This window comes from Diceros bicornis, chromosome 34, assembly GCF_020826845.1.
Source record: "Diceros bicornis minor isolate mBicDic1 chromosome 34, mDicBic1.mat.cur, whole genome shotgun sequence".
NCBI classification, from domain to species: Eukaryota; Metazoa; Chordata; class Mammalia; order Perissodactyla; family Rhinocerotidae; genus Diceros; species Diceros bicornis.
In genome coordinates, this window is record NC_080773.1 from 23,887,868 (window position 1) to 23,914,963 (window position 27,096).

Here is a 27,096-nt window from a genome sequence, read left to right on the forward strand (position 1 = left end):
AACAGACACTGTTACTTTTTTCTCAATTATTATAAATTTTATTTTCTTTCTTTACTATAAAGCTTGGGTACTCCAAAACATGAGGAACAGAAGTGGCGATACCAGACATTTTTACTTATTTCTATTCTCAAAGAAAAGCTTTCAATATTTAATCTTTAACATAATGCTTACTATTGACATTTTGTAGATTTTTTAAAAATCACAGTAAGGTCAATATCAGCTCAAGATAAGGTTGACATAAGGGAAGCCATATTGTAGAAAAGAAACCCTATTGTAACTTTGAATGACCTCTGACTAACTAACCCAGCTGGATATGCACCCTCTAGGAGATCTAACTGCTCTGTGGATTTTACAACCCCTGCTTGTGCATGTACCTCCCAACTGCGATAAGTTGATAACTTTGTTCTTTTGAGTTCCTTAGGAATGTGACGACCCCCGAACAGAGAGTCTATGCTGATAGCCATCATCAATGAAAACTGAAAGATATGATGTGGCAACTCCTAGTCTGTAACACCACAGGGTCAACATTCCTAACCCGCTCCCCGTAACCCACTGGTCTATACAACTGCTGTTAAGATTTTCTGCCCCCTTAAGATGGTTCTTTTGGACATTAGTTGGCCATCTTCCCTCTTGCTAGCAAGCTGTAATAAAAAGTCCTTTCTCTGCCACTATTCTGCCTCTTGATGATTGGCTTTTGTCTCATGGCGAGCAGATCGTGCCCTTTGTATGGTAACAAGGTGATTCCGTTCTATTGCTAATTTACTAAGAATTTAAATATATATTGAATTTCATCAAACGATTTTGTGCATATATTGAGGTGATCGTGTATATTTTGTTCCTTCAGTCTACTAGTGTGGGTAATCATACAGATGAAATTTCTGATGCTAAACTCACCTTGCATCCTTGGGATAATTTTCTTGGTCAATTGTTTGATTCTGTTTACATATTGTGAAACCAATTTTACAATTATTTCATATAGATTTTCTTTTCCATCTAGGGTGGTCATGAAATACTCTTGTCATTTTACTTTTCATACGATCTCTGTTACATTTTGCTGCCAAGGTTATGCTAGCCTCCTAATATGATTAATGGAATGTTTCAACTCATTCTATCTTCAGGGAGTGTTTGTAGATATATTTTGTTTCTGGTGTGTTTGGTATACTTCACCAGTGAAGCATTCTTGGGGATTTATTTTGGAAGGATTTTAGCCCCACTATTCAATTTCATCATGGGGAGCATTGCACATTTGTGACTCACTGTCTTTTTAATATCTGTTTTGGCAAGTCAACTCTTCTATGAATTTGCCCATATTCCTAAATTTCCAAATTCATTGGCATAGTTAATCTTAATACCTCATTTTCCAAATGTTAGCAGCTTCTCTATTGCTATCTTTTACAAAATTTTAATCCTGATTTTATTTGTGCCTTCCTTTTAGGGATTGATACAGTCTCACTAGAGGTTTGTTAATTTTATTATTCGTTTCAAAGAACTGAAGTTTGACTTTGTTTTTCCATTCCATTTTTGGGTTGTTTTGTATGGATTTCAATTTTACCTGTATCAATTCCATTTATTTCCTTTTTAGGATTTACTTTGCTATTCTTTTTCTAATGTCATTGTTTCCTTCTATGGTACTTATCTAGTTATCACATTTATTTCCATGGAACTTACCATGATGGATTTCCATAACAGAGTTTTCTTTCACTAATTAGTAACCTAGAAGGGCATTTCTTGAGTTTGAACATATTGAGATATGAGTTAATTTTTCTGATTCAATTATTTATTATTTTTAAATAACTCATTATAATTATATTCAGATAATTTACTCTGTATGAATTAAACTCTTGAACCTTGTTGACACACACTTCAATGTTTACTGGCTACACTTACCATGTGTTTTATCTGTGCTTAAGAGAGAAAGATGGGCATTTTTCAGTGACTATGTGCATGGTTGTTCTACGGAAGTTAGATCAAGAGTATGAATTATCTAGCCAAAATTTTTCATATCTCTACCATATTTTGTTTGTTTTTCTGTTAATTACTAAGAAACTTTGGATAAAATTTCTCACTATAGTGGTTGATTTTCCTATATTTTTATTAGTTTATGTACTTATGTTTTTTATATACCGAAGCTATATTAAGTTGTGCACACAAATTTAAAAAATTTATTATTATAGAAATTGTCATCTTTATATCCAGTAATGCTGTTCCCTTCAAGCTTATTTAGTTTGTTATTATTGAAGGTGCAGCAACTTTCTGGTAGATTTCTGCATAGATTGTCATCTTCCATTCTTTTATTTTGAAACTTTGTGTAATTTCTTCTTTGGATGTGTCTCTTGTAAAACACATGTAAATGGTCTTGAATTCTAGTTTGTCTGATATTCATATAGTCACTGCAGCTTTCCTTTGATCAGCACTTGCATGTATATCTTTTTCCGTCCTATTACTTTTGACCTATTTGTGTCTTTGTATTTAAAATGTCATTATAGGGCCGGCCCCGTGGCTTGGCGGTTAAGTGCGTGCACTCCGCTGCTGGCGGCCCAGGTTCGGATCCCGGGCTCGCACATATGCACTGCTTCTCTGGCCATGCTGGGGCCGCGTCCCACATGCAGCAACTAGAAGAATGTGCAACTATTACGTACAACTATCTGCTGGGGCTTCAGGGGAAAAGGAAAGGAGAAGAATTGGCAATAGATGTTAGCTCAGAGCCGGTCTTCTTCAGCAAAAAGAGGAGGATTAGCATGGATGTTAGCTCAGGGCTGATCTTCCTCACACACAAAAAAAAAGGCATAAAATGTCATTATATTAGCACATAGTTGGGACATGGTGTTTTTCAGTCTTGCATTCTCCGCCTTTTGAATACTGTTCCTAGTCCATTTTCATTTACTGTAATTATTGATATGGTTGGATTTTTGTTTGTGCTATTTGTTTTCTGTTATTTCATCTGCTTTTTATGTCCTCTGTTGTTTAGTATATTGGTGTGGAAGTGCTTACAAAGGCTAAGGTGGATAGTAATAATGGAGTAGGTTTTCATTATAACTTGATAAAGCAAGTTATAATGTCCTATGTCCCCCAGAATGGTTAAAGGCTCCCTCCTTCACCAAGCTTTAAGGAAATACACAGATGAAAGGAGTGTAATCATTCTTCAGAAGGTCTGGTATGACTGTTCCCTGAAGAACAGACATGAAACTGGGATATACTGTCAATAAAATGAGCTCTTGAATTTCCAGAGGGGAAGATGGGACCCTGGAGCGGCACAAGCCAAAAATGGTGATGTTAAATTAAATTAAATTAAATCTCCAGAGGCAGGAGGTGGCAGATTACTGTACTGGGCCATAGGTCCAAACAGAAGTTAGAATGGTCTGATCTACAGAGATCTTTGTGGCAGGTAATTGATCACAGGGTCCATCAGAGTGACAGAAATGAGAAGACTTCAAGAGTCTTACTTGGTTTGTAGCAGTGATGGAGACTCTAGGTCTGGTGAACAATGACGTGACCTGAATCACCACAATAAAGGGTCATGGCTCCTCAGTCATGCGAGTCAATTCTTAGAGCCAGGACCCCTTGAATAAATGAAAACCAGGTCATTTCTGAGAAAGAAATCAGATACACTGACAAAAATTTATGTTATAATTTTTACTTCTATCCTTCTCCAAAGGGAACTATGGCCTTGTGACTTCTTTACTGGAGCAAATCAATAGTTTCTGGTACCTGCTATGCTGATACTTGATCTGGTGAATTCATTTATTTCCTCTATATTTTTATTAAGACCACCAGAAGCAGTTATCTTTCACCTGACAAGAATAATAATATTACTTCCCTGTCTGACCTAAGAGCAATAGCATCTTTCCATACCTTTGTTTACATACGTATAAACATATGTGTGCGTGTATATGTATGTATATATATATATAACCTTATATATAAATATATGTGTGTCTGTTTATATATATTATATAACCTTGATGATTTTTCTTTTTTTAACTCTCCCTTTCTTCCAATAGCTAACATAAGTTCTGCTAATAGTTTTGTACGTTATGCACAGAATTTAATTTGCAGGAAGTCAAAAGTTATAGAAGTACCAAACATCACACAAATACAATCCTACAGGACTTTTTACATCCTCTTTGGGGAGAGGGTTTTGTGTGGTTTTGGTTCTTTGAGAGACAAATGCATCATGTCATGTGGAAGTATACTTTTGCTATTATCCTCATTTGGAAGAAAAAGGGGGTAGATATGGATGCTAAATTGACAATGGGTTGGACTGTGCTTGATTTCGGTTTGTCAGCTTGGCACTATCTCTTGTCTGAGGCTCAGAGCATTACCCTACAGGACCGTACAGATCCTACAGTACCATCTTCCCTGTAATGTCCTGGGTTAGATGTGGCCAACACAGGACCCTTGTGTTTGAGAAGGTAAGAGTGAGGCAGACACCTTAAATCTTATAATATGATGTCATTCAGACCCCATGATAGACACAGAAGCTCCGAGCAGTCTCCAGCTTCCAGCTTGTTGAGAGCTGTTGAATTTGAGCGTCAGCCTTAATGAATGTCATACTCATTTATGTCCTATCTGTGTGAACCTACTAATTCTGTTGCCATAACAAGCATATAAACAGGATGTACAGAAAAAAAATGTGGGTTTTAAATACATTGAAGTCAGGCAGATACATGAAAGATTTGTTAGATCAGGAACTATCACCCTCAGCACGATGGCCATTTAGGCCAGAAAATCCCTTGCTGTGGGGACAGTCCCGTGTATTGTAGGATGTTTAGCAGAACCGTCTGCCTCTGCCCACTAGATGCCAATAGTATCTCACCCAGCTGTGACAAAAATATCTCAGAACACTGCCAGTTGTCTCATGTGGGGTGAAGAAATGGCCCGGGTGTGACAAAAATATCTCAGAACACTGCCAGTTGTCTCATGTGGGGTGAGGAAATGGCCCGGGTGTGACAAAAATATCTCAGAACACTGCCAGTTGTCTCATGTGGGGTGAGGAAATGGCCCGGGTGTGACAAAAATATCTCAGAACACTGCCAGTTGTCTCATGTGGGGTGAGGAAATGGCCCCGGTTGGAAAACTTTGTGTTAGATCAATGTTTAAAGTGATAACTGTCTTGGAAGAAGTGCATGATGCAGCCATGCATCTGAAAAGGAAGTTCAAATACACATCCTACACTTCATGTGCTACAGGTAAAGGTTCTATGAAAATGTCATATTTTGAAACACACAAGTTTAGAGATAAAATGCAATCCAACACTCTGAAGAAAAATATTTCATATCACATGCAAATTTGTCTCTCATATAGGTCAAACATGTCTTAGGTAATATACTAGAATTAATGCTGCTAGTATTCGAATTCTACTTTTTAAATCAAACCGAATTTTGTAATCTAAGTCTCTTAAGAACTCATGGAATCCACTCTCTGAAAGTGCTACATCTGGGCCTGAATACTGAAGGTTTGAATGTTTCAGCACCCTGCCCTCATACTGAAGTGTCAGTCATTATATTTTCCATTGTTTTTATTTTCGAGATCCATTATTTTTAACTTTCACATTACAACCTACTTATGCTTCATTGAAGGCCTGGCTGACCTAAGTAAAACATGGAAAACATCACGAAGGTCTTGCCTACAAGTAACGTGATTTTTGGGTTTTTCCTCATATTTCAAATTTGTGTTAGGTTCATGGGGAACTTAATGCTCTTCATGTTATAGATGTACACCTTCTTAATTCAACCACATCTGAAAAAGCCCATAGATTTGATTTTCGTACACTTGACATTGGTCAATGCTTTGACCATGATGTTCAAGTTGATACCAGATGTCGTGTTGTCCTTTGGAGTAAGACATTTTCTGGATGACGTTGGTTGTAAGGCAACTTTGTACACATTCAGAGTTATTTGGGATCTTTCCATCTGGACTACTTCCCTCCTGAGTGCATTTCAAGCCATCACTATCAGTCCCAGTGCTTCTAAATAGGCGTGGCTTAAATCTAGAATCTCTACATGCACTTTCCCCTCTTTCCTTTTCTTCTGGATCATTAACATGCTCGTCTATATATGAATCATCATAAACCTAGGAGCCACTACCAATTTCACTACTGTTGAATTTGGATCTTATCAAGTATACTGTCAAACGGAGCACAGTGAACTTCACCATTCAATGGCATTTCTAAGTGTCATGTTGATTTGAGATCTCCTCTTTGTGGTTCTTATGATGTGGTCCAGTATCTACATGGTGAATCTCCTCTGCAGACACCACAAGTGAGCTCAGCATATTCACAGCCCCAGCCTCACTTCTCAGCCATCTCCTGAAATCAAAGCCACCCACTGGACTGGGTGGCTAGTTAGTTGCTTTGTGTTGTTTTATTGCTCAAGCAACTGTCTTACCATCTATTTGGCTTATGGACTTGAGAAAAATACAAGACTGGAGAAAATTACTGAAAGTATTTCTCCATGCTACCCAACCATCTGCCCTTTTACGCTGTTGAAAAATAATAAAATTCTTTCCAAATTTATTGCTTCCCTCTCAAAGATAAGAATTACATCTTTTTTTTTTTTTGGTGAGGAAGATTGGCAGTGAGCTAACACCTGTGCCAATCTTCCTCTATTTTGTATGTGGGACACCGCCACAGCATGGCTTGATGAGCGGTGTAGGTCCGTGCCCAGGATCTGAACACACAAACCCTGAGCTGCTGAAGCTTATTGCGCCAAACTTAACCACTGCACCACCTGGCTGGGCCCAAGAATTACCTCTTTTCAAAAGAGCATTCAATTACTGATCTGACACCCCACAACTTCATTCTGCAACAGGAGAGTCTACATAATGATTGATTTGAGAAAAAAATGCCATGATATTAGAAATGTTTTTAGTTTAATTTTGAACCCCAATTTTTTATGGTTGAACTTTGGGAAAGTGTTATCATTACTTAACCAATCTGATAAATTATTTCGAGGTATAGTGAGCAGTTTCAGAAGAGTACATGCAATACGTAATCATGTATTAATTATAAAATTATGCAAAGCAATATGGTTTATATTTTCATAGGAAAACATACACGTTGGCAAGAATGAAGGAAAACATAAAAATGAGAGATATATAATTCAGGGTAGTGGTTACTTTGTGGGCTATGGGAAGGAGGCACATAGGACTTCATCCGCATTTGTAGTGTTTTAAATCCTAAACTGAGTTCTGGAGCATTGCTTATTGCTTAATTATTTATATGAATTTTTAACTTTGAAATATTTTATGCTGGTTTTAAAAGAACAGAATCATATTTCTTTTGTATTTTCTCCAGCTTCATTCAGGTATAATTGACAAATAAAATTGTATATATTTAAAGTATACAGCATAATGATTTGATTTACAAATATTTTGTGAAATGATTATCACATCAGGTTAATTAACACATCTATCACCTCACAAGTTAACTTTTTTTGTGGTGAGAATGCCTAAGATCTACTCTCTCAACAACTTTCAACTTTATAATACAGTATTATTAACTATATTCACCACACTGGACATTAGACCCCAGAATTCAATCATCTTATAACTGAAAGTTTGTACCCTTTGACCAGCATCTCTCCATCTCCCCCACCCCCAGCCCTTAGTAACCACCATTCTAGTCTCTGTTTCTATGAGTTGGACATTTTTTTTTTGCTTCCACATTTAAAAGAGATTATACAGTATTTGTCTTTCTCTGTCTGACTTATTTCACTTAGTATAATGCTCTCAAGTTTCATCCATGTTGTTACAGATGGCAGTGTTTCCTTCTTTCTCATGGCTGAATAATATTCTATTGTATGTATACCACTTTCCTTTGTTCATTCATCTGTTGATGAACACTTAGGTTGTTTCCATATCTTGGCTATTGTGAATAATGCTGCAATGAACATGAGAGTACAGGCATCTCTTTGAGTTCTGGAGCATTGCTCCAGAACAAAATCAGATCCTGATTTTGTTTCTTTCAGATATATACACCAAAAGTGGGAGTGCCAGATCATATGGTAGTTCTATTTTTCATATTTTGAGGACCCTTCATACCATTTTCCATAGTGGCTGTGTCAATTTACATTCCCACCAACAGTGCACAAGGGTTCCCTTTTCTCCACACCCTCACCAACACTTGTTATTGTTTGTCTTTACTTATTTTTGTTGAAGTAACATTGGTTTATAGCATTATATAAATTTCAGATTACATCATTACATTTTGACTTCTCTATAGACTACATTTTGTTCACCACCAAAAGTCTAGTTGTGGTCCACCACCATACAAATGTCCCCTTTACCCATTTCACCCTCCCCCAATCCCACTTCCCCTCTGGTAACCACCAATCTGTTCTCTGATTCTATGTGTTTGTTTGTTATATATGTTTAATCTTCCACATATGAGTGAAATCATACAGTATTTCTCTTTGTCAGTCTGACTTATTTTGCTTAGCTTAATATCCCCAAGGTCCATCCATGTTATTGCAAATGGCAAGATTTTGTCTTTCTATTTTACACCTGAGTAGTGTTCCATTGTATATATAAATATATACCACATCTTCTTTATCCATTCATCTATCAGTGGGCAACCTAATTGCCTATTGCTTGTCTTTTTGATAAATGCCATTCTAGCAATTGTGAGGTGATATTTTATTGTTCTTTGATTTGCATTTCCTTGATGGGGTGTAAGCCCTGACAGTTGGCTTTTCATTTTGCAATGAAAGTGCCTGACTTAAGCTTTGATTGCTGAGGCATCCAGTTCAAAAAGGGCTATCTCCAATAAACACAATGCCAGCCACATGACTAGATAAAGAACCAAGTCACAACCCACCCCACCCACCCAGGGATCCTTTGTTTTAGAGATCTTGGTTGGTTTAGATAACTACCAATTGGGCTGCTGGATTTTTCTCTTCCCACACTTTCAACTCCTACTTTTATGTTTTAAATTCACCAACAAAGAATAAGCCCACAAAACCCTAGGCCCCCACCCTCAACTCCAATAAAAGGAGAATCCCAGGCCTGTGCTCTCTCTCTCTACCTCTAACCTCTCTGTGGTTGCCCCCAGGTGTGCCATGTAATTTCCAAGTCCTGTAAGTAATAAACTCTTTTTTTCAAGTTCCCTGATGTTTATTGCTGAAGAGTGTCTTGCAATCATAATATGAACTGCAAGGGCTGGGCCAGACACAACATTGTTTATTGATGGGATGAGATTGGCACAAGACACCTGATGACTAGTGGTGTTGATACGAGCCTCTTAGTCTCAAGTTCATGCCCCCAATGTGCAATAAACCAATCACTGAGACCTCGGGTGCTTGGAGATGGAGAAGGGTTTATTCAAATTGGCCAAAGTGAGAAGGCAGGAGGATAGGTTCTCTCAAATCCACTTTCACAAGAGAAGAAAGCAGGGGGTTTTATAGAGCTAAGGGGTGTGGCAGGAGTTTCAGGGGAACAAATGGGTAATACATGTTTCTTTCACTCTACATAAGCCCCAGGGCAGTCTGACTTCTGGGCATCAATGGCAGCTGGGGACCGGTTATCTGATGATCCTAACTTCCTTGAAAGCATTCTTTTTCTTCTGCAAAACAAGCTCATAAATCCTTGTGACCCTTGAGTTATCCCTTAGATGAAACAAGAAAATAGCAAATTGACAAGATTAGCTTCTTTTCATCTATGTCTGTGTTGGGAACAAGGTCAGAAGGTAATCTTATTGAATATATACAGGAACGCCCAGGTACCCGGCTTCACTGTTGAGTACCTTTTTACGTACCTGTTGGCCATTTGTATATCTTCTTTGCAAAAATGTCTATTCAGATCCTTTGTCCATTTTTCAATTGGGTTATTTTTTATCTCATTTTATTTTTTTACTGTTGAGTTGTATGACTTCCTTGTATAGTTTAGATATTAACCTCTTATCAGAGAGATAGTTTCCAAATATTTTCTCCCATTCTGTAGGCTGCCTTTTCATGTGGTTGGTGGTTTCCCTTGCTGTGCAGAAGCTTTTTAGTTCAATGTAATCCCACTTGTTTATTTTTGCTTTTGTTGCCTGTGTTTTGGTGTCATATCCATGAAATCATTGTCAAGAACAATGCCAAAGAGATTTTCCCTATGTTTTCTTCTACGAGTTTTACAGTTTCAGGTATTGCATTTAATTCTTTAATCCATTTAGAGTTAAATTTTTTGTGAGTAGTATAAGATACAAGTCTAGTTTCATTCTTTTGCATGTGGATATCCAGTTTTCCCAACACCATTTATTGAAGAGACTATGCTTTTCCCATTGAGTATTACTGGCTCCTTGTCATCTATTAGTTGACTATACATGGGAGGGTTTATTTCCAGGCTATCTCTTCTGTTCCATTGGTCTATGTGTCTCTTTCTATGCCAATACCATACTGCCCTCAGGTGGCACATAGGGAGCTGGTTATAAAGTGGGGTGTGAGTGAGGTTCATGAGCATTGGGGTTGCCTGTGGGCCACTTGGGGAGATCTGGAGGCAAGGAGTCACCAGAGACCCATAGGAAGGCTTTCTAAGGGAGTCTCCAAAGTGGCTAGTAGGATACATGCCATTTTGATACAATCAGAGCCCTGGTTGCCATTCTCTCAGCCCATCTGTGCCCCTCAGTCATGGAGCTCACCTCAGTGCCCTGGAGGGGATGAGAAAGAAGTGAGCTCTTTGACAGTGTCCCACACAGCTGAGGAATCCAGGCACTTACCTGCTCCCACTTTCATGCATGGGAGAAGTGGCAGGCTGAGAGGATCTCTGTTGGCACTGACGTGTGACACCTTGGGTGAGGGGTGCCTCGGGCAAAGTGGAACTGTTCCTCTTACCTTCTGCAGTGCATCCAATCTCGGATTACTTTCCTCCAACAGTGTGCTGGAACTTCTCTACTGGACTCCTGGACTTCTACAAAGGTTATCTCATCTGAGGGCGATTGTCAAAATCAGAATTCTTTGGAGAGAAGATGGCAAAAAACTCTCGTTCCTCCTTCTTGATGATGTCACTCCGAGTCCGTATTCCTCCTTGTCACCACATAACGTCAGATGTCCTTCTAAGCTTTCATAATTTATTAACCAAAATTTTGTTTTTATTCATACAATCGTGCTTACTGAAAATGTCCTTTATGGGTTTTTTTTTTAATTTTATTTATTTATTTCCCCCCCAAAGCCCCAGTAGATAGTTGTACGTCATAGTTGCACATCCTTCTAGTTGCTGTATGTGGGACGCAGCCTCAGCATGGCCGGAGAAGCGGTGCATCGGTGTGCACCCGGGATCCTAACCGGGCCGCCAGCAGCGGAGCACACACACCTAACCGCTAAGCCACGGGTCCAGCCCTCTTTATGGGTTTTTAAAAGCTTCATCCCATAAATATTGGTCTAGGTTATTGAGAAAGCAACATTAAAGTGATGAATTAAAGTGGTTTCTTCAAGAAGAAAGCAAATTAAAGTGATGAATAAAATGTTTTAAATTACATAGAACACCTCAAAGACGTGACGAGTATAAAGAGGTACCACTTGGCAAAAATCTTAGCAAAAAGAAGTCAAAGACACAAGCACCCACCAGAATCAATCCTTAATTGATTTTTAGCCTTGATTTTTACTTTATTTTTAATCTCTTGTTAATCTAGGCCATGGCAAAAAGAAATGAAACACAAATACTTGCTGGAGGAACTCATACAAATGTATATTGAAGAAAAGCTACAGAGAGAAAAAATGGTCAAAAGACATAAGTATCTCACAAGAGGAGGTACATATGGCCAATAAAGGTATAAAATTATGTTCAAACTCATTAATAAAGGAAATGAAAATCAAGACACAATGAGAGATCATACATCAATTTCCCCAGCAAAATAAAAAGAAAAGCAAGTGTTGGTGAGGATGTGAGTCAGCTAGAACTTTTTACACTATAGGTGAGAGTGAAAATGTCAACAATAATTGTGGAAGACAATTTGAGTATCTGACAAAACTGAGTTTTTCCATAGCCTAAAGCCCAGCAACTACACTCATAGGTAGTAGAGTTATACTGTTATGTGAAAGAAAGATAAAGATATTTTATCCCAAAATCAAATATATTAAAGATATAAATAAATGATATAACATTTAAAATTTTGTATACATAATTATAAGGTCTCAAAGTACATAGAGCAGCATTCGACATAAAAAAGATAAGATATACTGTCCTTTTAGTGGAAGATTTTAACACACTTTTCATAATACATTAGACAAGAAGAAGACATAGAAGACATGAGAAGCAAATTTGATAAACTTATCCTATTGGATATACAGATTATCTCGCTAAATAACCAAAGAATGTGAATGCTTTTTCAAGCACACATGGATCATTTACAAAATGGACCATATCCTCATAGTGCTTTAGGTACTTTTACAAAATTGAAAAGATAATAGATTAGATTCTCTGTCTGCAAAGCTTTTCAGCTAATGATCAATGCAGATATTTAAAGAGTATCCATATGATTTAAGAGTAACAAGCACTCTCATATAATCCACTGATAAAAGAAGAAATAGTAATGGAAAGAAGAAATTATATGAATTGAATGATACAAAATCTCAGAATATCAACATGTGGCGTATAAGAAAACACTGCATAATGGGGGAGACATTGCTTTAGTATGCATATTAAATAAAATAAGTTTGAGTGTTAATAATGTAAGCATCCATAGGGAGAAGTCTTGGAAAAAGCAGCCCATTCAACCAAATAAATTTTAAAAAATAAATTAAAAATGGGAGAGCCGATTAATAGTCGAAATCAACAAAAAGTTATTTCTTCCCAATATAAATGACTAACAAACCTCCGTGAGATTCATCCAGAGAATGAGAAGGCATAAGTAACCCAAATCAGGAATAATTAAGGGACATCAACAGATGTTTAGCATAGAACTTATAGACATAATACAAAAAATTTATGGAAACGTTTATACAAATATTTTATAATACAAAAATGGGGAAATTTTCTGGAAATATTAAAACTTACAAAAAATAGTGTCAAGAAGATATTTAAAAACTGAATGGTTCAATGACCATTTAAGAAAGTAACCAATAAATTTTTCTAAAACTTTTCCCAAAATAGTGAATTCCTCTTCTGTGAGTTCTAAAAAACTTGCAAAGACAGAATAATCCCAGTGTTACAATAACTTCCAAAAGCTATAAAGAGAATGAGTATTCACCGAATCAGTGAACAGAGTGTGAAAAACTTTGATACTTTAGTCCATAAAAGGCAGTAGTAGAAATGAAGCATTTTAAGACAGTCGCATTCATAATCCTGGTTATAAAAAAAGGAAATAACATATTTGAAAGAAAAATCCTGTAATATACAGTAATAAAAACTTATCATTGTATGGCCCATCGGGACACGGAGTCAAGCCAGCAGCCCTGTCCAACTGTTGAGCAAAGCCTATTGCTTTCACAACCAGGGAGCCTGAACAGTGACCCTGAGAAACCTCAGAACCAAACCTATGGTACTGTTGAGCTGTGGAGTCCAGCCTGAAACCCCACTCAGCAGTGGAGCCTAGCCTACGGCCTTGCCCAGTTGCTGAACACAGTCTGAGGCCTCACCCAAGTAGGCACCACTGCCAGTGATACTGCTGAGTCTCAGAGCAAAGCCTAAGGTCCCCTCCAATCAGGGAGTCTAGACACTGACCCCCTCACATTGTGGAGCACAGTCTCAGGGCCCCCAACTGTGGGGTATAGCTGGAGGTCCCACCTGCCCAGAGAGCCAAGCCAGTGACCTAGGTCACTAGCAGAGCATAGCCAGTGACCTACTTGATGACAAGACAAGTCTGCAGCCCCGCCCAACTTGGAGAATATCTTGTGACCCCACCTGAATGCAGAGCACAGCCTGAGGTCTTGTTCAACTGGGAAGGCCAGCCTATGACCCTGCATGAGCACAGAGTCCAGGCAGCAGCACCATTGGGTTGGAGAGCACAGCCACCCAACCATGGAGTTCAGCCTTTGGCACTCCACCTCTCCCAACCTCAGAGCATGGACAGTGCCTTGCTCAACTACAGACTGTGATGGCTCCATCTGCCCATGGATGCTATTCAGATATCTGTACTCCCATGTTCATTGCAGCATTATTCACAATAACCAAGACATGGAAACAACCTGAGTGTCCTTTGATGGATGAAAGGATAAAGAAAATGTGGCATATAAACACACACGGAATATTATTCAGCCATAAAAATGATGGAAATTCTGCCATTTGCAACAATATGGACGTAACTCGAGGGCATTATGCTCAGTGAAATGAGTCAGAGAGGGTGAGAGACAAATACTGTGTGATCTCACTTATATGTGGAATCTAAAAAAGTGAACTCATAGAAACAGAAAGTAGAAAAGTGGTTGCCAGGGGCAGGGAATTTGGGGGAAATGGGTGAAGGCAGTCAAAGAGTGTAAACATCCAGTATAAGGTGAATAAGTTATGGGCATCTAAAGCACAGCTTGATGACTACGGTTAACAATAGTCTATTGCATACTTGAAAGTTGCTAAGAGAGTAGATCTTTTTCTTTTTTTATTGTGGTAACACTGGTTTATAATATTGGATAAATTTCAGGTGTACATCATTATACTTCTATTTCTGCATAGATTACATCATGTTCACCACCCAAATACTAATTACAACCCATCACCACACACATGTGCCTAACCGCCCCTTTTGTCCTCCTCCCTCCCCCATTTCCCTCTGGTAACCACCAATCCAATCTCTGTCTCTATGTGTTTGTTTGTTGTGGTTTTTATCTTCTACGTAGGAGGGAGATCATACGGTATTTGACCTTCTCTCTCTGACCTATTTCACTTTGCATAATACCCTCAATGTCCAACCATGTTGTCACAAATGGCTGGATTTCATAATTTCTTATGGCTGAGTAGTATTCCATTGTGTATATATACCACATGCCAGTGCACTTGATGGGCACTTATGTTGCTTCCAAGTCTTGGCTATTGTGAATAATGCTTCAATGAACATGGGGTGCACGTATCTTTACACATTGGTGTTTTCACATTCTGTGGAATAGCTGAATCATATGGTAGTTCTATCTTAATTTTTTGAGGAAACTGCATACTGTTTTCCATACTGGCTGTACCAGTTTGCACTCCCACCAGCAGTGTATGAGAGTTCCCTTCTCTCCACATCCTCTCCAACACTTGTTGTTTCCGGTCTTGTTAATTATAGCCATTCTGACGGGCATGTGGTGATATCTCTTTGTAGTTTTGATTTGCGTTTCCCTGATAGTTAATGATATTGAACATCTTTTCATGTGCCTGCTGCCCATATGTATATCTTCTTTGGAGAAATGTCTCTTCAGGTCTTTTGCCCATTTTTTAATTGGGTTGTTAGTTTTTTGTTGTTGAGATGCATCAGTTCTTTATATATTTTGGAGATTAATCCCTTATCAGATATAAGGTTTGCAGATATCTTCTCCCAATTGTTAGGTTGTCTTTTTGTTTTGTTGATGGTTTCCTTTGTTGTGCAGAAGCTTTTTAGTTTGATGTAGTCCCATTAAGAGAGTAGATCTTAAGTTCTTATCACACACAAAAAAGGTAACTATGTGAAGTAATGAATATGTTAACTAACCTTATTCTGGGAATCATTTCACAATATAGACATAGATCAAATCACCACATTGTGTACTTTATTTATTTATTCCTGTGTGTGTGTGTGTGTGTGTGTGTGTGAGGAAGATCAGCCCTGAGCTAACATCCATGCCAATTCTCCTCTTTTTGCTGACGAAGACCAGCCCTGAGCTAACATCTATTGACAATCCTCCCCTTTTTTTTGCCCCAAAGCCCCAGTAGATAGTTGTATGTCATAGCTGCTGTAAGTGGGACGCGACCTCAGCATGGCCAGACAAGTGGTGCATCGGTGCGCACGCCTGGATCTGAACCCGGGCGGCCAGTAGCGGAGTGCGCGCATTTAACCACTAAGCCAGGGGGCCGGCCCTGATTGTGCACTTTAAACTTGCACAGTGTTACATGTCAATTGTACCTCAACAAAGCTGGAAAAAATAAATTGCCCGTACTACATAAAACAATGTTCATACTTGATATTCTCATCAAAATATCAATGACACTTTTTTTTACAAAGTTGAAAAAACAATCTAATATTCATATGGAACCAGAAAAGAACCAGACTAGTCAAAGTGATCTTGAGGAAGAACAAAGTTACAGGCATTATATTTCCTGATTTAAAAATATGTTAACAAGCCACAGTAACTTAAACAGTATAGTACTGGCTTCAAAAGAGACATACAAGTGAACAGAATATAATAGAGATCCCCAAAATAAACTCTCACATACGTGGGCAATTGATCTTGTGAGGTGTGCTAAGAACACATAATGGGAAAAGGACAGTCTTTTCAACAAATGGTATTGGGAAAACTGGACACCCACATGTATAAGGATGAAATTTGACCCTTATCTTATACCGTATATAATAGTCAGCTGAGAATGGATTAAAGGCTTACATGTAAGACCTGAAACTGTAAAACTCCTAGAAGAAAACATAGGGGAAAAGCTTCATGACATTGTTCTTGACAGTGATTTCATGGATATGACTCTAAAAGCACAGGCAACAAAAGAAAAATAGAAACTGGGATTATATAAAACCAAAAGACTTCTGCACAACAAGAAAACAATCAACAGAGTGAAAAGGCAACCTACAGAATGTGAGAAAACATTTGCAAAGTATATATCTAATAAGGGGTTAATTTCCAAACTATATAAGGAACCCATAGAACTCAATAGCAAAAAACCAAATAACCTGATTTTAAAATGAGCAAATGATCTGAATAGATAATTCTCCAAAGAAGATATACAAATGTCCAACAGATACATGAAAAGGTGCTCAACATCACTAATCATCAGGGAAATGAAAATGAAAACCATGATGAGATATCACCTCGTACCTGTTAGGATGGCTATTATCAAAAAGACAAGAGATAGGTGTTGGCAAAGATATGGAGAAATTTGAGCCCTCGTACACTGATAGTGGAATGTCAAATGGTGTAGTCACTATGGAACACAATATAAAAGTTCCCCAAAATACTAAGAATAGAATGACCATATGATATAGCAATCTCATTTCTGGGTCTATATCCAGAAGAATTGAAATCAGAATCTTGAAGATATCTGCACTTCCATGTTTATTGCTGCTTTATTCACAATAACCAAGATTTGGAAACAAATCAAGTGTTCATCCATAGATGAATGGATAAAGAAATGTGGTATATACATACAATGGAATATTGTTCAGCCTTGAAGAAGAATGAAATGTACCATTTGCAAAAATATGGATGGACATGGAAGACATCATGCTAAGAGAAACAAGTCAGCTACAAAAGGAAAAATATTGTGTGATTCCACCTATAAGAGGTATACAAAATAGTCAAACTCATAGAAACATGGAATAGGATGGTGGTTTCTAGGGGCTGGGAGAGGAGGAAATGGAGAGTTGCTGATCAATGGATATATAGTTACTTATACAAGATGATTAAGTTCTAGAATTCCACTGTATAACATAGTGCAAATAGTTAACAATATTGTCTCGTGCACTTAAAAACTTGTTAATAGGATAGATCACATGCTAAGTGTTCTTACCACACACACAAAAAGCAAGGGTACACAAGAAATCTTTCCGAGGTTGTGCATATGTTTATTTACTTTGATTGTGGTGATGGTATCATGGGTGTATGCATAGGTCCAAACTCATCAAAACGTACACATTAAATATGTGCAATTTTCTGCATATTAAGTATCCCTCAATAAGGCTAAAAAAAAAGAAACCTTATGGGCTGGCCCCGTGGCTTAACGGTTAAGTGTGCGTACTCCACGGCTGGTGGCCTGAGTTCGGATCCCGGGCGCGCACCGACGCACCGCTCCTCTGGCCATGCTGAGGCCACATCCCACATACAGCAACTGGAAGGATGTGCAACTATGACATACAACTATCTACTGGGGCTTTGGGGGGAAAATAAATAAATAAAATTATAAAAAAAAAAGAAAGAAACCTTAGAACATAACAATAAGAGAACAGACAATCTAATAAAAAATGAGGCAAAGATCTGAACAGATACTTCCCCAAAGATGATAGATGGATTACAAATAGAGGAATGTGAAGCATTAAACATGAACTCTAGTATTTTTGCAATACTTTTGTAAATCTAAAATCATTTCAAAGTAAAAAGGGAAGAAAAAGAAAAACACACCTCCCTTTATCTGGGAAATATTCTACAAACTCTATGAATATTTACCTGAGGATAAATCACAAATTGAGAAGCTCATGGAGAGAAGTTTCTTCAAAACATCAGTCTCATGTTGGATGTGTTGTCTGCACCACAGAATGCTGGAAAATGGTGGAAACTAGTTGAAACTCAATGCAGTGAAAAGGACTAAGGCCAGAGAGTCACAGGATGAGGCAAGGTAGGATCCATCAGTCATGGTGAAAAACAGGTATGCAAGGATTCAAGCTACATATCACTTGTATCGTATCCCTGAGGAACTGAACAATGAAATAAATAGTTAATTCATGAAATGCAGAATTAAATAGTACAGAGACCTCAAAATAGCAAAAGATGAAAATGAGGGAAAATGGAACTGAGCAAAAATTTTGCACACCAAATATATTTAAAGCACATGGACCGACCACAATAGATTGGGACAGTGTTATGCTATTTCTGATGAAGAATTATTTAAAATGAACAAGAATATTTAATTGAAATAACATATTTCTTGATATTTAATTGATTCAAATATTTCATTGAAATTATCATAATAGATTTGATCTAAAATGACAAATATATCAGCATAACATGGCTGGGGTTATCATTATGGATGAATTTACATAGACATTGAGAGATACAGGATTGCATTTTATTGTGAATTATTAAAAAAGAGACAACAGGCCCAAAATGGAGTCACTTATGCTAAGCCCCACATCACCAAACTGAGACTTAACACCTAACTTTATTACAGTTTCAGGTTTTTCCAGGAATGGAGTCTTAAACCAGTCAACCTGAAATTACCTCATCAGCGCCAGCAAGGTAATATGCCTGATAGACCCCTGCTGATCCCTAAAGGAAGGTGACCTTGCAAACCAATCTGATTTTGGCTAGTGTAACTTCCTTGTCCACTCTCTTCTGCCTGTAAAAGTCTTTCATTTTGTACAACTCCTCAGAGCTCCTTTCTATCTGCTACATGGGCCACTGCCCAATTTATGAATCATTGAATATAGCCAATAAGATTTTTAAAATTTGCTCAGTTGAAAGTTGTCGTTCAACAGTATTAAGGAGTGAAACTCTCAGCACTCCCAATTCTCCTACCTGTTGTATTTTTTATAACTTATCATATGTGCTTCTATTTTTCCCATAGCTCAAACATCCTATAAAATCTCCTTAGTAATTATGTTTTGCCTGTCTTAAAACTGATCTATTCCCAACACTTAAAAAACTTACCTGTTTTATATAGATTGGATAGCAAATATTACTTAAATGGATAAATGAGTTTCCCTAGACCACCACTGTTTAAGAAATAACAATGCAAGATTCAAATGTAATTTTAATTTTTCTAGTAGCCACAATTTTAAAAGAGGAAAAACAAGCAGGTAACTAATTTTAAAAATATAAGTATATTTCTTTAAACCCAAAATGTATGATATAAACACATAATCAATACAAAAATGATTAATTTAATGTATAGTTTTATTCACATTAAGATTTTATAATCCATACATATTTTTATTTGACAGCATGTCTCAATTCTGACTGGCCCCATTTCAAGTCTTAAAGAACCATATGGCATTTTTTCCTCATATAAATCATTATGCAAAGAAGTTGTGAAACTGAGAACAAAAAAGTTAAAATTTTCCCTGGATTAGTGCAAAAAAAAGGGAGAAAACAATTTGAGATAAGCTCTGCTAACAGTAGCTGTGCATGCACATACTCAGCTACTAAAACTAACCACTTCTTTCTGTTGTGAGTGAATTATTTTTCCCCAAAAGTCAAGGTGCAGATGATCAAGAAAAAAAGAAATTTAATCTCACAAAGCCAAATGCAGAGTGAAGATGACCCAGAGCCTCAAGATAAAACTCATGGGAAGGCACCAGTCAGCAAGGTCATATGCTCCTCCTCCCCTACCTAAAACCCCAGATGAAAACCCCTACCTTTTCCCCTTCAACGTGGTGCATTTGAGTTTTAACTCCCATCTCCTTGTCTGGCTGCCTCTCGATAACAAACCTCTTTCCTTGCTACAAGCCTGATGTTTCTGTGATTGGCTTTTGCTGTGTGTTGGGTAAATGCACCTGTGTTTGTGTTAGATTTCAATTGTGGAGTGTCAGATCAGCCACTGAATGCTCTTTGAGAAAAGGTAATTCTCATCTTAGGGAAGAAGTACGTTTGGTAATAATCTTATTATTTATCGTCAGCATAAAAGGGCAGATGGTTGGGTAGCATGAAGAAATAATCCCAGTAATTCTTTCCAGGCTCAAGTTTTTCTCAAGTCTATGAAAAAAACAAAAGGTACTGAGGTTGTGTGCACAATAAAAGAAAACAAAGCAACTTAACAACAAAAGGATACTGTGGGTGGCTTTGATTTCAGGAGACGGCTGGGAAGAGAGGCTGGGACTGCAAACATGCTGGACTCTCCGGCGGTGTCTGTAGAGGAGATTCGCCATGCAGATACTGGACAACATCACGAGGATCAAGAAGAGCAGATCTCGAATCACGATGACACTTTAAAATAACACAGTTGGCTGCCCTTTTGCCTGCTCATTATGACAGTGTGCCTGAGAATACCCAGAACCAACAATCATGAAATTCTGATAAGCTCCTACAGGGTGGATGATGTGGATATAGATGAGCATGTTGATGATCCAGAAGAAAAGGAAAGAGGGAAAAATGCATGTATAGATTTTAGATTTAATCCTTGCCCATTTAGAAGTACTGGGACTGATAGTGACGGCTTGAAATGCACTCAGGAGGGAGGTAGTACAGATGGAAAGACTCCAAGTAACTCTGTATGTGTACAAAGTTGCCTTACAACCAACATCGTCCAGAAAATGTCTTACTTGACAGGACGACATGACACCTGGTATCAACTTGAACATGATGTCAAAGCATCCACCAATGTCAGTTGTATTAAAATCAAATCAATGGGCTTCTTCATGTGAGATTGAGTTAAGAAGGTGTATATATGTAACATGAAGAGTAATGAGTTCCCCAAAAACCCAATACAAATTTGAGATATAGAGAAAAACCCCCAAAATAGTATCACTTGAAAACATTATCTTACTGATGTTTTAATTAGGTCAAACAGGTTTCAAATGAAACAAAATAGATTATATTGTGAAATTATAAATAATGGAGCCTGTGGAAGAATATAATAATTGACAGTTCAATATGAGGAGATGGTGTTGAAATGTTCAAGTCTTCTGTATTTCAGGCCAAGATGAATCACTTCCAGAGACTGGATTCCAGGAATTCTTCAGAACCTAGAGTATAGAATTAGGTTATAAAGACAGTGGAATTCAAATTGCTAATTAAAATGGAAAAGATAAAGAAGAGAGTGCCACTATGAAAGGGCTAGCAAATTAATCCTAAAAGAAATAAATGGAATTGATATAAGTAAAGCATAATTTAATAGATAACTCTCATATGAAAAAAGAAAACAAACAAAATCAAAAGTCAGTTCCTTGAGGGGCTGGCCCAGCGGTGTAGTGGTTAAGTTCACATGCTCCACTTCAGTGGCCTAGGGTTCGCAGGTTCAGTTCCCAGGTGCAGACCTATGCACCGCTTGTCAAGCCATGCTGTGGCAGGCATCCCACATGTAAAGTAGAGGAAGATGGGCACAGATGTTCCTCAGCAAAAAGAGGAGGATTGGCAACATATGGTAGCTCAGGTCTAATATTCCTCACAAAAAAAGAAAAGTTCCTTGAAAGAATGATAAAATTAACAACCTATGTGAGACCGTAAGTCTCCTTCAAAGGAAGGCACAAATAATATCAGGACTGAAAATGTTAAAGAGATAGCAGTGGAGAACCTGCAAATATTAGAAAATAACATGATGCTATGATTAACTATGCCAATAAATATGGAATTTTAGGAGATATGGAAGCAAATTTCTAGGTGACTGGACTTAGAAAAGATAATAGGATACAGAAAGTCCTAAATGTGCAAGGCTCCTCATGAAGAAATTGAACAGTGTACAAAAAGTCATTCCATAAGAAATCTCAAAAAATGCTTCAACGGTGAAGTAAGCCAAACCCTCAAGTGCTAAGGATGGAAAAAGGGAGAACATTCCACTACTCACATTATGAGGTTAGCATAACTTTGGTGGCAAAATGTAACAAAAGTAGTATGGAAAGGAAATTTTAAAATATTTTATGAACCAGAGAAAAAGCAACTTATTCAAAATAATTATAAAATTGTGCCCACAATATAGATGTAAAAAGAATCAAGCATTTGACCAAAGAATTATCCAGAACATGAGAAGTAATTTAACTATTGGAAAATTACTTGTATGATGATCCACACTAGTGGACTAAAGGAACAAAAAGATATGATCACTTCGAGATATGCATAAGATCATGTGATAAAATTCAACATTTATTTATGATAAAAATGTTTACTGTGGCAAAAGAAAGGGATAACCTACCCTGAAAAAACGTGTACTTTGTCAACAGTATCATATAAAAGTTGCATATTGAAACATTTTCCTTTGAGACTGGCTATGAGATAAACGTCTGCTATCACCAGTCATGTTTTTTTACTTCCTGGGCTTTATAGTAAAGAAAGAAAGTAAAATTTATAATAATTGGTGATAAATAAATGGCAAGCAATAGGATATATTGGAGCACATGAGGAAGCCACTGGGGTAAAACTACTTCAGCCTGAGTTTGTTTTTCTAATGGGGCCTGTTGCCTTTAAACATGTATTGTGTATCTGCTTTACCATGTCTCAAAGAGAAGAGTAAATGCCCTTAAGATAAGGATGCAACTTCGCCCATATTGGCATTTCCTTAAGGATAAGCATTTCTCCCTAGCTAGGATTTGATTGCTGCACTCATCCTGTGACCACCCAGCTTGAGACAACAGACCTGAAAGCAGCCACACCCATCAAGACAGCAGACCTGCTCCCCACTGTGTCCATCAATAGCTATTCTGGCAGGGCAATCTGGCAGGGCGATCTTGTGGCTATTGTAAATGGGACATTGCAATCATATGTGATATATGCTCTTTGACGGTATATAACAGCTCTGTACACCCCAATTCTTTGGTGCCCTTCTTTCTTTAGGAAAGGAAGGCCCTGGGCCATGGTCCTCAAAAGTTGGCTCATAATAAACTCACCCCAATTTTGATTTATAGATTGATTATGGATTATTTATGTTGACATTGGAAAGAAACAAGCTATCTTCTATCATTGACAGATCCTATAAATACTAAGAAGGGAAGAGATAGAATCATTGGCTAAAATTTGGGAATTTTTAAGAATGATTTTCACGGTTACTGAAAGCAAAGTCAGCATAAAAATCATTTGCATTTCTGTATGCCAGCATAAAAGTGGTTTTCAAATGCAGTTTAAAGAATGATGCCATTTAAATAGCATAAAAATATGGCGAACTTAGGAATTAATATATGATTTTTAAAAGGTGTAAAACCTCTAAGAGGAAGCAGTGTTATAAACTAGTCTAAATGTAATTAAGCATTTCTAAATGAAAAGGAATGTATGATAATTTGATATAAAGGGTATTATCTATAAAAATAAAATGCTTGAAAAACAGAAGTGAGGATAACATATTAAAAAAATAAGTAATAGAATGAAACTGAGAGGAAAATTATATGAAATATAAATAAATGTCAATTAAGGTATTGTGGGAGATCAAAATTGGCCACCCCAAAATATGTTTCTTTAGTTTGATTATTTTCTCTGATGGACATTTGACCTCCTCCAAACTGCCTAAAGAATTTAGCATAGAAGGCCTGTTTCAGGAAGGAGTTACTATCATATGATGGCTGTAATATAATGTAAAATAGATGTTACAATAGGAAAGGCACCATCAAGCCCATCTTATCAAAAATTCTCTCTATCCCAGGCCACATTCTCCAGGTGGCCCTGTAAAGTGTTGTCAGACAAACATTTGCATTTCTATCTCCATGTGAATTATCTTCTTTCCCTCTAAAATCCCCCATAGCTGCCTCCTCCCCCACCCTCAACATCCTCCTTTGTCTTTATCTAAATCTATTTAAGGTGAAAACCTCCTCCATTTGTTGAGAAACTCAGTTTCCCTGGTTTCTCCCACGTATACCTGTTATTAAACTTTGCTTGATTTTCTCCTGCTAACCTGTCTTTTAATTATTTGGCCAGCCATAAGAACCTTGAGGGAAAGGGTGGAGGGGGATTCTCCTGCTTCCACAACAGTATAGAGTCTAAAAGAGACGTGAAGAAAAACAGAATTACCCATTATATGGATTATACAGAATTTTCCAGTTGTTGTGAATACTAAAGTCAAAATACAATGAAGAAAATATTGATACGGTTTTCAAATGAAACAAAATTGGTTGAAGACAAAGAAACAGTATTGGAGAGCTGTAAGAGATACTAAACAATCCAAGAGATGAAAGAACCATGAAAGTAAGAGCAAATATATGGAGGAAAAGAGAAATCGTGACATTAATATGAGAACGAAGACAAAATATTCTTCTGTCAAACAGAAAATTCACAGAAGGTTAAATCGAAAAAAATTGAAGTCTCACTAAGGAAGCTAGAGAAGCTAGAATGGGGAATGGGAATATTGAAAAGGTCTTCATACTGTTACAGCCCAATGTGGAGCCTTCTGTTCGTCACAAGATATGTCAATAGACAAGAGGCAAGGTGGTAGGAGAAAAAGGACCTTTTTTATTACAGCTTGCTAGCAAGAGGGAAGATGGCCAACTAATGTCTGAAAAAAAAAATCTTAAGGGGCACAAAGTCTTACAGCAGTTATATAGGCTGGTGGGTTATTGGAGAGGGGATTAGGAATGTTGACCTTCTGGTCAGACTGGGAGTTGCCACACCAGATCCTTCAGTTTTCATTGAGGATAGCTATTAGCATAGATTGCCAGTTGGGGGGTCATTACATTCCTAAGGAACTCAAAAGAGCAAAGTTATCTTCTTATCACAGCTGGGAGGTACATGCACAAGCAGGGGTCATAAAATCAACATAGCAGTTAGATCTCCTGGAAGGTGCATATCCTGCTGGGCTGGTTAGTCAGAGGTCATTCAAAGTTACAGTAGGGTTTCTTTTCTACAACATGGCTTCCCTCATGTCAACTTTGTCTTGACCCTGTATCAATACCTCGCTCTCAGTCTCAAGGCTGAGTGTGGCAGAATCCTTCCTAAAGGCAGTTGGCTACCCCACAAAATTGAGACATCTTAGAAAGGCTGGATCTGACCCGTAAAGACTATATATCAGGGATCAGATAGCAGGACTTCTCCTCCCAATGGATCACCTTGTCACCTGCTGTCTCCATGACCTTGTTTCTTGAGGATCATTTTGATGTGCCCAGAGGAACAATAAATCACTCTCCCAGATGCAGAATGATTCTCCTGGTAAATTTATTAGGTCTGTTGATCAGCAGTGCACAGTCACCATCTGAGGATGTACATTTTCCCAAGTTGAACTAAATAAAAATGAAACTTTAGGATCTAGGAAAACGATCATAGTTAGTTTTCACTCAGCTGATGGAAATTCCCTCAGGACTTGATATAATCTGACATCAGAGCAGCTCCTCAGAGAACACATTCATTTTTCCTCCTGTCCTACCTCCTGCTTTTACAGCCTGTTCCCATTCCTGAACATTCCATAGAGTGCAAGCATAAAGCAGTACAGTGAGTTTTATTGTAACCCAACCATTGCAGGTATCACTCAGCATTCTAACATAGGTGTTTTGTTGTGGACTCTTTCACTTTAAAATTACTCGCCACAGATAGAGATTTAAATGGCTCCAAAAGTTTTACTGTTAAATATTTCATTCATAATATATAACATGAGATGTAAAAACAATAAAAAGAACATATATTCACGTACAATACAACTCAATTAACAGAAAACTATCAATAACGTTCAACATCTGTTTGTGCTTCTATAAATTACCATACTCTTCTCTTTCCCCTCACTGTTAACCATTCTTTTCTCCAGGTTTATTGAGATATAAATGAGAAATAAAATTATAATATATTTAAAGTGTAAACACTATGATTTGATATACATATACATTGTGGAATGATAACAACAATCAGGTTAATTAACACATCTATCACCTCACATAGTTTCTTTTTTTGGTAAGAAGTCTTAAGATCTACTCTCTCAGCAGATTTCAAGTATACAACACAGAATTATTAACTGTAGTCACCATGCTGTACATTAGATCCTCAGAACTAGGGTTAACCATTCTGACGTGTTTTATTATCCCTTCACTTTTCCTTATATATTTAAATCTTGTGTAGTTTTGTTGAAATAATGTTTGGGTTCAACTTCTATGGGTGGCATTAGCCTATATGTATTCTCATCAAGCTCTAATCAAGAGGATTATTTTTTATCCTCAAAGATGTATTTGTGGAATTATAGAAGCTTAAATTGGTAGCTGAAGTTAATTCATTTTCCCTGTTGGTTTGTATTCCAATTTATTACTATATCCTTATTTTTCATCCATTCTCAAGTTCATAAATATTGGGTTATTCTGACTTATTTCTATGGCCCAGAGTGCCACAATGAATGTCTCTCTATGTGGGCCCTAGAGCACAGTCGCTTGCATTTATTTCTAGAGTTTATAGAAAGACGAGAAAATCTGGCACTAAAGTGTGTGCATCTTTTCACTCACAGCTTCAAATTAGTTTCTGAAGTGAATATTTACATAACAAATAGTACTTAAATATCTGTTGTGCTCCATATACTCTCTAATACTAGAATCTAGAGACTCTAATATTTGGCAATTTGATGAATGTAAAACAGTATCTCCATACAGTTTTTATATAAAGTCCCTGGTAACTAGAAGTTAAAATCTTCTTAATCAGTTCATTGTCCACTGTGGCTCATATTCTGCAATATCTTACTCATAACTTTTGCCCATTT

The 27,096-nt window shown here is 37.4% G+C and overlaps 1 protein-coding gene and 2 pseudogenes across 2 annotated transcripts in view; 2 read left to right on the plus strand and 1 right to left on the minus strand.

The window, feature by feature from the left end:
• Nucleotides 1–11,040, plus strand: part of LOC131397090 (caspase recruitment domain-containing protein 8-like) — a 51,798-nt gene extending 40,758 nt beyond the window's left edge. For both annotated transcript variants that reach the window (XM_058529729.1, XM_058529731.1), the window contains one exon: nt 10,851–11,040. In XM_058529729.1, the coding sequence (XP_058385712.1) occupies nt 10,851–10,973 (123 nt within the window). In that variant the 3' untranslated portion in view covers nt 10,974–11,040. The remainder of the gene's footprint in view (nt 1–10,850) is intronic.
• LOC131397091 (vomeronasal type-1 receptor 4-like) lies at nt 5,602–6,540 on the plus strand (annotated as a pseudogene).
• Nucleotides 11,041–20,327: 9,287 nt separating the features above from the next.
• Nucleotides 20,328–25,897, minus strand: LOC131397638 (vomeronasal type-1 receptor 4-like; annotated as a pseudogene).
• Between the last annotated feature and the right edge of the window lie 1,199 nt (nt 25,898–27,096).